This window comes from Netta rufina (genome assembly GCF_964035555.1).
Source record: "Netta rufina genome assembly, chromosome: 23".
NCBI lineage: Eukaryota > Metazoa > Chordata > Aves > Anseriformes > Anatidae > Netta > Netta rufina.
In genome coordinates this window covers 296,349-310,503 of record NC_140147.1, presented here as the reverse complement: position 1 = coordinate 310,503, position 14,155 = coordinate 296,349, and the positions used below count along the sequence as shown (strand labels likewise).

The 14,155-nt window shown below is 38.3% G+C and overlaps 1 protein-coding gene across 1 annotated transcript in view; it reads left to right on the top strand.

Moving 5' to 3' along the window:
* Window positions 1-12,171, top strand: part of CLIC4 (chloride intracellular channel 4) — a 28,394-nt gene extending 16,223 nt beyond the window's left edge. Inside the window, exons 3-6 of the mRNA XM_084300565.1 lie at window positions 4,054-4,179; window positions 5,494-5,600; window positions 6,929-7,110; window positions 7,913-12,171. Of these exons, the coding sequence (XP_084156691.1) occupies window positions 4,054-4,179; window positions 5,494-5,600; window positions 6,929-7,110; window positions 7,913-8,077 (580 nt within the window). The 3' untranslated portion in view covers window positions 8,078-12,171. The remainder of the gene's footprint in view (window positions 1-4,053; window positions 4,180-5,493; window positions 5,601-6,928; window positions 7,111-7,912) is intronic.
* Window positions 12,172-14,155: the final 1,984 nt, after the last annotated feature.

Genomic DNA, 14,155 nt, shown 5'->3' with positions numbered 1-14,155 from the left:
AGGAATCTTGATTTCCTAAGATTTTAGAAGCGGTACGGCTATATTCAGCAGAGGCCTTGTATTTGTTTTTGATGTGAAGTAATGCTTTCAGAGCACTAACGTGATGTTAGTGACTGAACTCTCTGGAGAGGAGAGGCTGCTAGTGCTTGCAAATCTTATTTTCAGAAATAAAGCCAATAGCAATACACAGCATTCTCCAACAAATCAAGTGTAAAATCTGTAAACTTTCCTAGGATTAACCTCTCCAGTTCTAACTTTTTTTTTCAAGGAGGTGACTTGTTTTGCTTTTTCTTCAAGAAATAACACATCCTCTGGTGGCCCCCTCCATTTTGATTGACAATACTGTTTTTTAGTATACCAGTGTTACCTAAGTCTCAGTTGCCAGCATTGAAGTGGCAGCGAGTGTTAAATATTTCTATGTGCAGTAAGAGTGAGGCAGACCCCTCAAACAGGGGTAAAAAGCAGCTTTTGTCAATTGTTTGCATTTGTAGCAGCTTTAAGATTTTCTCTGGCTGATGTGGGGTATTACTGCAAACACTGTTGCCAGCACACACAAACCAAATATATCATACCTTCCATGTAGCACTGCATGTGGTTTGTGGAAACCTCAGGAGCAGAGCTTGTGCTTGTGTGTTGTTTATAGGTTTTGGACCTGCTTTACTTTTAATGATGGCGTTACTTAACCTTTTGCAGTCATCTGGGGAAAAATTAGAAAAAGGTTAAAAGAACCGTTTTGTACTTTGGAGCATTAGTACTGCTGAACTAGTCTGAGAAATATCATTAAAATGCCAAAGATCCCTATTGAATTGGCTTTATTTGGGTTTGTTTGGCATCTTTGAGTTGATTGGATGGGGGCATGATGGGATGTAAAACTAATGTTTAGAATTAAAATTGCTTGCAGATGTTTAAAATTGTCCTTTACAATTCTCTCTTACACGAGAGAACTTTCTTTCAGGTTTTCTTTTTTATGTTGGGAAGGGGAAAACACAAAATGAGTCCAAAATTCAAAAAAAAAAGAATGCATAAGAATAGGTCAAATGAACTCTATTTTTCCTTGCATACTGGTAAAGGAAAACAAGGACCGTTGAAGCTAATTCAGATTTGAATAGATGATGATGCAAACTTGATTCCTTGTAGGCTTTGAATAAAGCTTCAGGAGAAAAACAAACAAAACAATGTTCTGAATTGTCTAATATCTTGTTGTAGTCTAGTGTAGGTTGCAGAACGTGAAGTTCAGCAAACTGCTCAAGTGGAAATGTTTTATGATGGTATTTTTACCCCGTTAGCATTACCAGAACGACTATAGGTGCTAGTTTTTGCCCTTGTAGCTATTCTGTAGCTGAGCTCTGATGTTAAAGAGTTTGCCCATTTAATTAGCTAGTGATAGGCAGATACTTAAGTATGTGGTCCTACCTCCAAATACCTCAGCATGCTTTGGGGCAGGTACTAACTATCCTGGAATTGCTTTAAACTGCCCAATTTCATATCTGAAATAACCTTCACTATATATCTTAATGGTGTTCTTTAAGGGAAGTTGTGCTCACAGCCTTTTAAGGATATTCCCGTGTACTTACGGTGCTCGAGAAGCTGTGGCTTGTATGTGGTTAGCCAGGGTTTGTTTAATGTCTACTGCCAAGAGCAGCAAACTGGAAGTTGAAGCCAGTATTAATGTCTAGGCTTTGGCTGCGGTATGTTAATCTCTGCTGTCTTTGAAAGATGCAGATGGTGCGACTGGAGTGGCAGGAGGGGTCAATGAGATGTTCTGGTATCCTTGAGATGCACTCTGATTCTCCGGAAAACTTCTTTGTTTAGTTCATTAGACTAGTTTGCTTCTGAAATTCAGTCTTTCCTTTGATAGCATTAGTACAAATCTGGAGGTCTTGCCTGTGTCAGTTTTTAAAGTTACATTCCTTTTGAGGAATGTTATTTAGGCAAGATGCAAAATTGGAAGTGAGCCACAATGACTTCCTGTAATTGTTGTGGGTTACAAAGCTGTATTTAAATGAAGTGTTAAGCTAAGGTTGGAGCATTAGCCTATGACAGACTTTAAGCCCTAACAGTGAGAGGGCAATGACAACTCATAGTGAGAAGGAACTTCTTGGAAGCTTAACAATTGATTGAAAATGGTTAAATTCTTGTATTAACATCTGACTTTTGTCACCTGGCTAAAAGCAGGGAAGTTAATTTTCTTAAGTATGAAAATCCATTGTCTCATGCAGGTTTTACATGTTCAGCCAAGTGCTGATAGCCGTCCCAAGTGCCGTTTGGCACTATGTGCTACTGCCGTTTCCCTTGCTTCAAAGGTTCGGCAGTGGGCAGGATACGAAGTCCTGGCAGGGAATCCAAATCTTGTAAGAACGTGGAAGGTAGGTTTCCACAGGACAGGCTCGTACCTGTGTGTGTGGACAGTTTGAGTGCTGTCCCTGGAAGCTTTCCCATGCCGACCAGGCTGGCCGTGGCTGTGGTGGGCTGGTTTCCCTGCCCTGTGTGGTCTGGAGGCTTTCCAGTACGCAGCAGGTCCGGCTCCAGAGTCACGGCCGCGCTGTGCGAAGTACAGACCAGGTCAAGGGTGATGCTCCAGCTTGGATTTGTTCAAACAGTAACGAAGGGGTAACTTTTTCTTAGCAAACTTTCTGCTCGATTTGGGTATCGTTTGTTGTTCCTCGTCCAGCGCATTAGCAAGAGGTGGTAGTCATCATCTAGTGGGTGCTCTGGTTAACTTGCCAGAAAGGTAGGTGCACCCTTGTGCCTCCACTGTCAGATATTAGTACACAGGGGTGGTCTGAGGAGCTAGGAATTGCATGCTGCCCTTTACAATGTGAAAAGGTTCTTCGAGCATTCAGTATTTGTTCTTCTGATAGTCTTCTGGGCTGCAGTCAGTAGCTTCATCAGAGGGAGGTGCTGCCGCTGTCGTGCCGAGCGGTACTGTAACTGTATTTCTGCCTACACTGAGATTGCTGCAGTTATCATGGGACTAACCAACAATATAATGGTTTACTGGGAGAAAAAGTGCAGCTTTTTAGTCTGTTTTGGATTCTACAGCTTCTAATGAATCCACATCACATTGCTGAATTGACTCCAGCTTTGCATGTAGACCTGCTGCTAAGGCCTATGTGAGAGCTTTACATTACAGAGTGAGTTAGGCATTTAGGGGTGAACGAGTAGTTAGGTGTGTATGTGCAGCTGCCATCCAGACCCCTGAAGTAATGCCTGTCACTCATCACTACAACATCAAGGCCCATTAGAGGAGAGAAGAGCAAATTGCATTTGACTGGCTTAGCTTGGTAAGAATTGGTATAAAAGGAGCTGGAGTCAGTCTTCCAATAGCAAGAGGTATCACCAAAACTGACTTGCATGGAAATGTCTTAAGTATTTTAAGCGTGATTCTGCTTTTCTCTTGGGTTTTGTTATGGTAACGTCATGGATTCTCCTCCCCTTGTCTAAGTGTGCTGATATTATTTGTATTTTTTTTTCCACTGGAGGAAGCTGCAGGTGTCATTTTTAAACATGGTTCTTAAGCACCTCACCTTGTCTAGAGTTGGAGAGTGGGTGCAAGTAGATGGCTTATATGTAGTGCTCTTCCTGCATTGCTTATTTCCAGAGAAGCCACGTGTAATGAGGGAGGATTATCGCTGATAGCAGATTACACTCTGTATAAACTCTGTACTGCATACGCTGGGAAGGAGCGTGTAAGTATTGGGGGGTGGTAATAGCACATAAGACCTAATCCCAGCCACACTATTCAACATTATACAATTGACTTGAGGAAAAGTAGGTAACCAGAAGGTAGGAGAAAGCAGTAGTTTTTAAGCACTTTAAATTAATTGTTAAAGAAAATATTAACTAAGTTTTAAACTTTTTTTTTTTTTTTTTTTTTTTTTTTTTTTTTTTTTTTTTTTTTTTTTTTTTTTTTTTTTAAGAAAACTGGTGATATATTTTCTGAAATGCCAAGGACTGGAAAACCTCACACACTGCTTTTGAGACCCTATCATTGAAAGATAGGGTAATGTGTGTCCCAAGCTTACCTTTGTATTTGTTTGTATTTCACCCTAGAAAACCAGCAGACCTTCAAAATTTGGCTCCAGGCACTCATCCACCCTTCATAACTTATAATGGTGAGGTGAAAACAGATGTGAATAAGATTGAAGAGTTCCTGGAAGACGTTTTGGCTCCACCAAAGTAAGTTTTAAAATGATTTCTCACCTTAGATTAGATGGAGTGTTCTCAGGGGTTTTCTGCACTGAAACAATAAGTTCTTCAGCATCAGTAAACTGCAGCTTAGATTTCAATAATAGCTTGGAGCTCTTGTTTGTCATACCTTTCGTCCCTCCAGCTCTTCCATCTTTTATATTGAAAGACATTTACTTATTTTAAAATTGTCCTTTCTTAGTCCTGTCACCCTTCCTGTCACCTGCAGTTTTTCAGACTAAATGACTTTTCCTTTTGATGACTATGGCAGGCCATTCTGATGGTGTGTCCAAATAATGTAAATTAAGATGAGCCTGTTATACAAAACGTAGCCCTGACTCAGTAATGAACCATGGTAGAAATTGATTTTTAAGATGTCACCTCCTTTTGGAGGCTTGTAAGGGCAGTCGTTCTTCTAGAAGTAAGGTGTTATGTAAGCTTCTAAAAACTTGTAATTTTCTTGTTCTCACCAGGAGTATCAGTGAACTTTGTATTTAATACTATTTTTTTCATTATTCTGTCCAGCTTTTTATAAGCAGATTGACAGTTGGTAATTGTACAGAAATGATTACTAAAAGCAAATTGGAAATATTTTTGTAAAAATTCCTTCATGTGGGGCATGATGATGAAACCTGGAGATAGAGTATTTACTATTTGGGAAGTGTAGTTGAAAATACTGAACGCTTCTTGAGATAATTAAATAAAACAGCACAAACATGGGAAATGTGTTTGAGGTTTCTCTTAACTGTTTGCTTTCTTCTACCTCAACTGGGAGACAGTGGCAAAATGCAGACACCGTCTTTAGCAGAATGAACTGTTCTGTCTTTAAAGCTTGGCAAGACTTTACTTTTTTGTTGAAAGGTTTGGGGTCCATGATTTTCTGGGACAACTGATAATAACTTGGAAAAAAAAAATCTCCTGCAAACAGAAAATGGGCAAGAGTATATTTCATTTTCTACCTGTTTGATCTGTCCTGTTGGCAACACAGCTATGCTAGAATAAAGGAGCTTGTTCTTGTTGCTATTGTCTGTTTCAAACACTGTTTAAAGCAAATGTTTGAATCAGAAGGCAGAAATGTGCTTTGTTTTTCCTCTGGTAAGTTGGAGTTAAAAATCTTGAACTTAAATAGAAGTGTGTGATAATGCACATAAGAAGCAAGTTCTCCACATAAATCTGAAAATGGATAAATTGGTAAATGTATGTGATATAGAATATTAAAAAAAAAAAGTCATTTTGTGCTAGTTAATGTATGATGATCGTCATTCTGCTGAATGTGCTGTAGATCTACTTATTTTTACTTCTTAGGTACCTAAAACTTTCTCCAAAGCACCCAGAATCAAACACTGCTGGAATGGATATATTTGCCAAATTTTCTGCATTTATAAAAAACTCTAGACCAGAGGCTAACGAAGGTATGTCACTGGAGGGCTGATAGCCGTACTTGCATTATTATATTCTTGTGTTGTTCAGAGCTATGTGAAAGGTCTCACTCTTCAAGATAAAATGGTTTATTTCCCAGTAAGACTGGGAAAGGATGGAAACATGAAGAACTTTAAAGCTCATTACATGCTTCTGTGTCTCCTCTTAGACCCTTATACTAAGCATGTCCTTCTATGTATGGCAGAGGAGAATGGGTGGGAGAAGGACTTCACTCCATTCTTGCACCCCTTCAAGTCTCTTAAAGCTTGTTTTAAAAAGAACCGTTCCGTCCACTTTTCTTACAAGCAGGATATTTTAATAGGGTGTGCATGTGTTGTACAAGTCCCTAACACTGAAATTTCTCTCTGCAACAGCCATTCAAAAGTCTTGAACTAAGCAGTAATGATTTTAACATCCAGAACCAAATTCCATGCAGTGACCGAGTTCCAGTCCAGATGATGAGGCCTTACTGCACGCTTGATATTTGACCTTTCTGTGACTGAGTGCTCCTATTCACACTGATGAATTGAGCTTAGTTTATGTCAGTTTATGTGAAGAATTAAGACACTTCAATGTGGAGAGAACATAAGAGATGGAAGGTGCGAGGTTAATAAGAGTTAAAGAATGTGCAGTTAGGACTTAAAGTCATTCAGTACAAATCTTTTATGGTCAATGTAGTTTGAGGGGAAAACTTCATTCAGGGAATCAGAATGCCTTTCTGCTCTATTTCAGTCAGAGAGCTCCAAAATATTTGCAAATATTCTTAATGAGAAATATTTTTTGTTTTTATGGGTTATGCTGCCCTCTGCTGCTGTGTTTCAAAAACCTGGGTAGTCTGCATGCTTAGTTGTGCCTCTTAGCTGAGCATGTGACATTAAACAGATTATGTAGCTTAACTTAATTCTAACTACAATTTAAGCCAGTTAGGAAGGGTCTTAAGAAACTGACATAAGCCACTTTTTAATCCAAAAATAAACATTTGTGAATAGTCTTACAGTGCTACAAATTAGTGCAAGCTCGTATATAAACTAACTTTGAGATAACCTGTATCAGTGTGATATTTAAGAGACTCTAGTTCTGTTTCATTGTTACTAGTGTTTCAAGTGACTGCAATTGCAGTTCCAGCAGAGGTGTTGTCACCAAAATTGTGCAAGGATTAGAAATCCTTCATTGTATAATCTCTTCTGGGTACCACAGTGATGTGGATTTTGTATTTCAGGTCTGGTACCAGTATCAATATCTCAAATGTTAATTTGCTTTGAAATTTGCTTGCTGTGGTTTGGCTTTCTTTTTGTTCTTAAAGCTATTCCTTCTTCAATAGCCTTAGAACGTGGCCTCTTGAAAACCCTCCAGAAACTGGATGAGTATCTGAACTCTCCTCTTCCTGATGAAATAGATGAGAATAGCATGGAAGATATTACAATTTCTACTCGCAAGTTTTTGGATGGCAATGAGATGACACTAGCAGACTGCAACCTGCTACCCAAACTACACATTGTCAAGGTAAATGACTTGTATGTAGTTACATGACAATTAAGGAAAAAAATGCTTATAGTCTTATGACATTCTGGAGTCCAATTCATTTCAACCATGCTCCCATGTAAATTTAACTGCAATATTAACAGTATGTGAAGGTACTGTTCACAAAAGCTTTAGGAGTAGAGCAGCTGAATTCTATGAAGGTGTAAACCAATAGACAAGTCAGGTAGTAGATGATACAATGGGACAAGCTAAATCCTGTTTTACTGTGCTGACCAATATGGTCACAGGAGGAAGTTGCAATATGTAAACGAATGAGGTAGAAGAAGGAAATTGAACGTCGTGTGACCAGGTAATGTTGAAGTGCATGTCCTCTTCTTATACAGGTAGGGAAAACTGCTCTAACAGTAATAGTGTAAATACCTCGATGCAGGAAGTAAAAGGAAAAAAAAAAAAAGCCAGTTCAGAGGTGTAGAAAGGAGGAAGTAGCACAGGAAAACTGTGGGAGTGAAGATGTGCCTATGTAGTCATGGGTTGGCTTCTTTTCACTCACTCCAATGATCTTTGTCAGTTTTGTACTGCAGATGGAGCCACAGATTAAGCTTTTGCCTGGATGCGGAAGTATTTACTTTGGAGAGGACAAATTAAAGACTATGTGAGGCAGTATGCTGCCAGGTCCAGGCATATCCCAGAGGGATTAGGTTCTACAGAATTGAGAAGTGACTCTGAGCATGTTGGAAGGGTTACCTAGCAAGAGAGTGATGAGGGATGGAAAAGTTGTTTATGCTGAAATGTATACATTTATCTTTTTTTGTTGTTGTTCTAGGTGGTGGCCAAAAAATACCGCAACTTTGAGATTCCCAAGGAAATGACAGGGATTTGGAGATACCTGACAAATGCTTATAGCAGGGATGAATTCACCAATACCTGTCCTGGAGACAAAGAAATTGAAATAGCTTACAGTGATGTAGCCAAGAGACTCACTAAGTAAACAACACTTGCAAAAGAGATGACTTCTTACATATTCCATAACAATGCTTCTAACAGACTGCTCTTTCCATATAAGATAGCATTTTTTTTGCATGAACTTGCAGTTATTCAAAGTTAATGGTGGATAGACCAGGTACAGTAATTACCTAAAGTTTGCAGACTTAATTATAGCCTTGTTTTTCCTTACCTCTTTTCATAGCAAGTCTGAATATCATTAACTCAGTTATGTTAATGTTGCACTGGGATAACTCTGGATTCTTTAGCAAGAAGAGTTACCTTGCCCCTGCTACTTTTCCTTGCAAACATTTGATCCCTGTCTATGAAATGGTCTAGGATACTGTCTTGCTATATGGTACCAGGAATATTTATGTATTTTGGAATTTATTGCTTTTCCAGAAGATTTATACACAGTTGTTGTATCTACAACACATTGACCTGTACCTGTTCGTCTATCCTCTTTGCATATAGAAGGGAACTTACCCAGAAAAGCCATGTGTGGAATATTTGGCTTTTTAAAAACAAAACACACACACACATTTCTCTTGGATTTGCAATCACAGTGATGGCTGAGAATGGACTCAGATGTGAAACTTGGATTTGAATGACCTCGAACATCAGGAAGTTTGAATCTAGGCTTATGCACTATAGCCAGAAGCTCACAGTTCAGAGCTAGCATTTAGCTATGTCTTCAAGAGTTTGAGATTTAAAAAAAAAAAAACAAAAAACACAAAACACATCAGCTTACACTTGCCCCAAGTTCTGAGTTGCAGCGAATAACTGTCAGGATGCCCTTTAACATCATGAAACCAAAAGAATTGGATGCTTGCCATCTGTTCACCTTAAAAATTGCAAGTGGCTTTCTTTTTGGTAGTTAAGAGCCTTTATTTTGTATAGGTCTTTCTGGTGATATTTACTTAAATCTTTGTCGTAAACAAAACATGTAAACATTAGTGTCATAGTTGATAGGTAGCTACTGTATATGGTGAATAGCAGTGCAATGATTAGTGATATAAAACTGAACACTGACAGCCGTTAAAGTTGGAACTTTCTGGGAACTTTCTTAAGCTATTTTTTTTTTTTACTGAAGAAAGCTAAAGTGACCTTTAAAGATAACATTTGCCTTAAATTATAGTATTCCTTTTTCTTTTTTGAAAGGAAACTTATTAATTTCTCTTGTAAAGAAATGGTGCGTGGAAATGAGTCCGTACATTGAATTTATCCTGATTGCTTGTCTGTGTACCTGGATTGCAACTTTGCATAATCGTAATCATTGCACTACTATACATAATCTTTTTACAGCAACACTGAGGAATAGCACTGCATTTTTTTAAAATCAATTTTCAAATATTTCTAAACCAGGTGAATAGTTTTCTTGTTTAAGGAATTTTGATGCATGAAATAAATTGCTAGGTTATTTTTTAAAAGGCCATCATAAACAACTCCAAAGAAAGCTAGACTTATACCTATTTTTTTTGTAAAGATACTTTTATATATTTAACTGATTTTAGAAGCTGGAAAGTGCTATTCCTGTTAGGTTGTTCTTGGAATATTTAACATTATGCAATAACATAAAAATGCTCACATAAACACTTTTATACACTATTTTTTTTTGGTAAGCACTGGTTTTATGAAAACCAGCCTGACTTTTCTAAGCATCCTGCTTTTGCTACTTTATATACCCATGATGTTAGCTTGACATAGAAAAATTAGAGTAAAAGATCTGTATTTGTATACATGGCTTGTGGTGCCTTGTCTTGCCTTCCTAGAAGTAGAATTGCAATATAAAGGCAATTAACAATCCTGTTACATGTCTTTCTAAGACAACCGTAGATACATCTAGACCCTATTATAACTTACTACAGGAGTGTTGAGGCACAGAAAGTAAGTTCTGCAGGGTGACCTGGTTAGGAAGAATTAATTGTAGCCTTTTAATAATTACTGTATTCTAACATCACATTCTCATCCTGAATAAAGTTTCTCAGCCATACTAATCCTTTGTAGGGGTTCAGTCTTTGATACGTGGCATCTAGAAAAAGGAATGACATGTTCTTTTGTTAGAGAAAAGTTTTTTTTTAATGATATATAGAGGTTTCAAACAAACAAACAAACAAAATAAACAAGAAAAAAAAGCCTTCATTATTTTGGTGCTCCTTGCCATCCTGTAGTTAACCTTTAAAAACAGTATAGGAAGCAATGTAATTGTGGGCATAGTTTTGTTAAATTTTTAACCCTGCTTTAAAACCTATATCATGATGGCCCTTAGAAGCTGTCTGAGGTTGTAGTAATCAGGCCTTGCTCTTTATGAAAGCAAATTAGCCGTCGTGTGCACACTTCAATACACCAGACAACTCTGTGCATATGAACATGAAAATGCTTTCATGCAGTTCTCTAGTGTGTGTGCTGCCTGCATATCAATGCACACAAATACTTAACTTGTTGAAACACCAGACATGTTGTCTTGTGTAGGTAATATATTCTCTCTACTTTTTAGGCAATCTTCAAACACTTGTAATACATTATATTCAGCATTAAATATTTTAATGATTGTGTCTGAAAGCTTGTAAACAAAGTTGAAGCTCTTGCTGTAAGTAATGTATTTTTTATCTCAGTACAATGTAGTGTTGAGTGTTAGAGCCTTTCCCTTATAGGTGTAATTCAAATGAGGGCCAGGTTAGTAATTTCTAAGGCAATTACCATATGATAGCTGTTAACTGTCCAACGTGAAAGGAATTGGTTACTTTCTGGCTTCCTATTGCACAGCTTTATTGTGTTGTGGCAGAAGCTGGCCAGCCTCTTGCTGGCTTCAGCAGAGTCCAGGAATCTAATGGAGGGTGAGCTGCTTTCACCTTTGTAGGTGATCTTTTCGGAGCAGCACAGTATAGCTAGGGTGGTGTGTAAAAGCCTTAGCGTCTGGTGTGGGTAGAGCACTTTCATCTGGCCCCAATCACCAGCCCCACATTAATTAAAAAAGCCCTTTCATAACTATGTAAATTCTTGACTTCTGTCAACTTGTTTACAATCTGATCTTTAAATGCATTTTTAATTTCATCAAACAGCAATTAATCTACCCCCTGTTTAAATTTAAAATGATGCTTCTAGCCCCTTCTACAATTTAAAAACAGCAGTTACCCTTTCAAGTAGGCATTCCAGTTTGCAAGTTGGTTGCATGTATTAGCATGCTGAATAACTTGCTCTATTCTCAAGCTGAAATATTCTTAATTTTCCATTAAAACAGGTGACTTCTGTTTCCTGAACATAAAGGGAAAATCCATCATCTTCACCCCGGTTTTGTGTGGGAGACCAGACTATAGAATGTGCATAATTTTTTTTCTTAACAAAGCTTTATTGCTTGAAGAGATTTCTTATGTGTACCCAGCTGCCTGTTGAACAAGAGGCATGCGAACTTCTGAAACAGTTTCATGCACTCCAGAACTTCCCTATCCATTTACTGTTCACTGCTGGTCTCTGTAAATGTCCCTCATTGACAGTCACAGCCATGTAGCTTGTACGTTTGCATTTTCCCATAAAATTGGTGTTTTTTCTGCAATGGGCATGTCTAAACTGATTGAGAGTTGCGTGCAGTTCCATGATAAGAAGAGAGATGTAATCAAGTTTTTATGCTAAAGTAGCAAATTAGCATTTCATATCAAAGGAACACAGACATGAATAAATTGAAGATGCCTGAGCCAAACCCACTGATGCCTATCTTAATGTAGAACAAAAAGTGGCTAAGTACAGTCAACTTTTTTTTTACTCTTTGCCACTCAGAATACTATCTGAACACATCCAATTAATATCTTCAGAAGAAAGCTTTATTCCAAGTGAAAAATATGTAATCTGCCTCAGAACCTGTGCCACTATTACATTTTGTTTCTGGAGGGAGGAGGTGTGAGGATGGGAGAAGAGTGGAGCAGAATAGGATATAGAGACTCCCAAGACAAGATATCAAGAATTGGAGCATTGTTTGCAGAAATACTTGAAGAGTTGATACAATTTATTGTAGTTTGCTTATGTCTTTCACTCTCTTGAACGTCTTTTACAGATATACCAGTATACTGCTGGCAGCTATTGTTAAAAATAAAATTATATTTTCACTACCAAGCAGATTTTCTATTGTTTTTGAAGACTAAGTTCCTGTATGTGTAAGCTACGACATGAATGTGGTGTGCTAAACTTCAGGATAAGTTTATAGTTAATTATACTCTCAATTTTTGGCCTTCTGTTTTTACTTAAGGCAGAATACATGCTGCTTTTTATGTTATTACTAGCTGTAATGCCCCGTAACAAAGGAACAGAACAAGTTGAAAAACATTAAATTCTCCTACAGAAACTTTGGAAGGGTTTGTTTTCCCCTCTGATCCCCCTTTCAGGTTTCCACATTCTTAAGTATAAACACTTAAGAATATACATTTTGATAGCTTGTTTTTCTCCAGAACACTAGATACTCAAAATTAAACTGGAAAATTTGATTAAAAATACATCCAAAAATATATATATTTTTAAACTTGTTTACACCCAAATAATCCACTAAAACTAGGCATTTCAAGAGTCGAGACTGAATTCACGTCTCTACAGAAATCTTGGATTGTGGATTTTGGTGCTCTTATTCTGAGTTTCAGCCCTGGTTCCTCACTGTCTTTAGCTTGTAAGTATGTCTAAACTAGTTGTGGTAAACACCATACACCCCTGCTTTTAATCTGAGTGTAAGTAGGTATTAGGTCTCCAGGGCAGAGACCACCAGCTGCTAGTGGAAGTTTTGAAGAAAACTTCCTAAGCGTTATCATGTCAATCTCTTGTCTGTCTTGTGAGTGTTTGAGGTGTATCTTGGGTCTCATTTTGTTTTTGAAAGGAAATGTGTGGAATCCAGAAGACGTTCCTGGAGCCTGTAATCTGGGATGCTATCATCTGGGTTCGAGCGTGTGCAGGAAAGCAATGGCTGTGCTCGAAGGAGTAGGAAATCCAGCAATTAAACCCTGGGTAGGATTACATGCTTATATCCCTGTATTATTTTACTGACCAGGAGGTCTGTGATCAGAGCTGGGTTTTGCAATGAGATTTCCAGTTACCTTGTTTCGGTTTGGTCACATAGTTCCACGAAATGCAATCGTGTGGACTGTAAAGCAAGGTAACATGCTCTTTGTGTGAAGAGCGTACAGAAAGGGAATGGTGTTCAGCTACGAAGATGGTGTTTGTCCTGAAGAGCACAAACAATCGTCCTAGGATGTACAATAAATATTTTATATAATTAAAATTTGCTGCAAGTGCTGCTTTCATCCAGCTGATAACCTTTCTATTTTTTGCTAGATGTTTTAAGGCATTTCAGGTACCCAGTCTGGTGCGGAAGGTTCTTACTGGATGTCCTAGCAAGAAATGAATGGATTTTGGCTTCAGTGAAAGCTATGGAGCCCATTCCCAAACAGTTCTGTGTAGCTGCTGTCTGTGAGCAATGGGGAGAACTTGAGGGGAGCTAGGTGAGGCTGAACGTTTCATGTCTATCTCTGACCACTGCATTCTCCCTGTTCTCAAGGACGGCTCTCATCCAAGTAATTATGAACTTGATGTGAATCTAGGTTTCGTAGTTCTGGCTTATCTCTCCAAAAGTATTGGTGTGTTCCCTAGGAGAATTATTCTGGAAATCTCTTGTGATGAACTCCAGTGGTTTAGGATTTGAACCACCTAAATTATGATATGTAGTAATTGTGAAAGCAGTCAGTACCTGTTGGGCTCAGTTGCAAAGACTGAGACAAGTGGAATCTGTACTGCAGTGACTATTGTGCTTTGTCACTCCTCTTCTTCCTCTCCTGTGCCGCCTCTTCCAACGTCAACAGGCTTTAGCTAGACGCCAGTTATATTTGAGTAATGTTTTTCTTCTTGTTTGTACTCTGGCCTATTTTGACTGAGCTTAATCACAAAATGGCTTGTGTTGGAAGGGACCTCAAAGATCATCTAGTTCTAACCCCCTGGCTTAGGCAGGGACGCCACCCGCTAGATCAGGTTGGCCAAAGCCCCATCCAACCTGGCCTTGAACACCTCCAGGGATGGGGTATCCACAATTGATTGCACAATTGGCAGCCAAGCC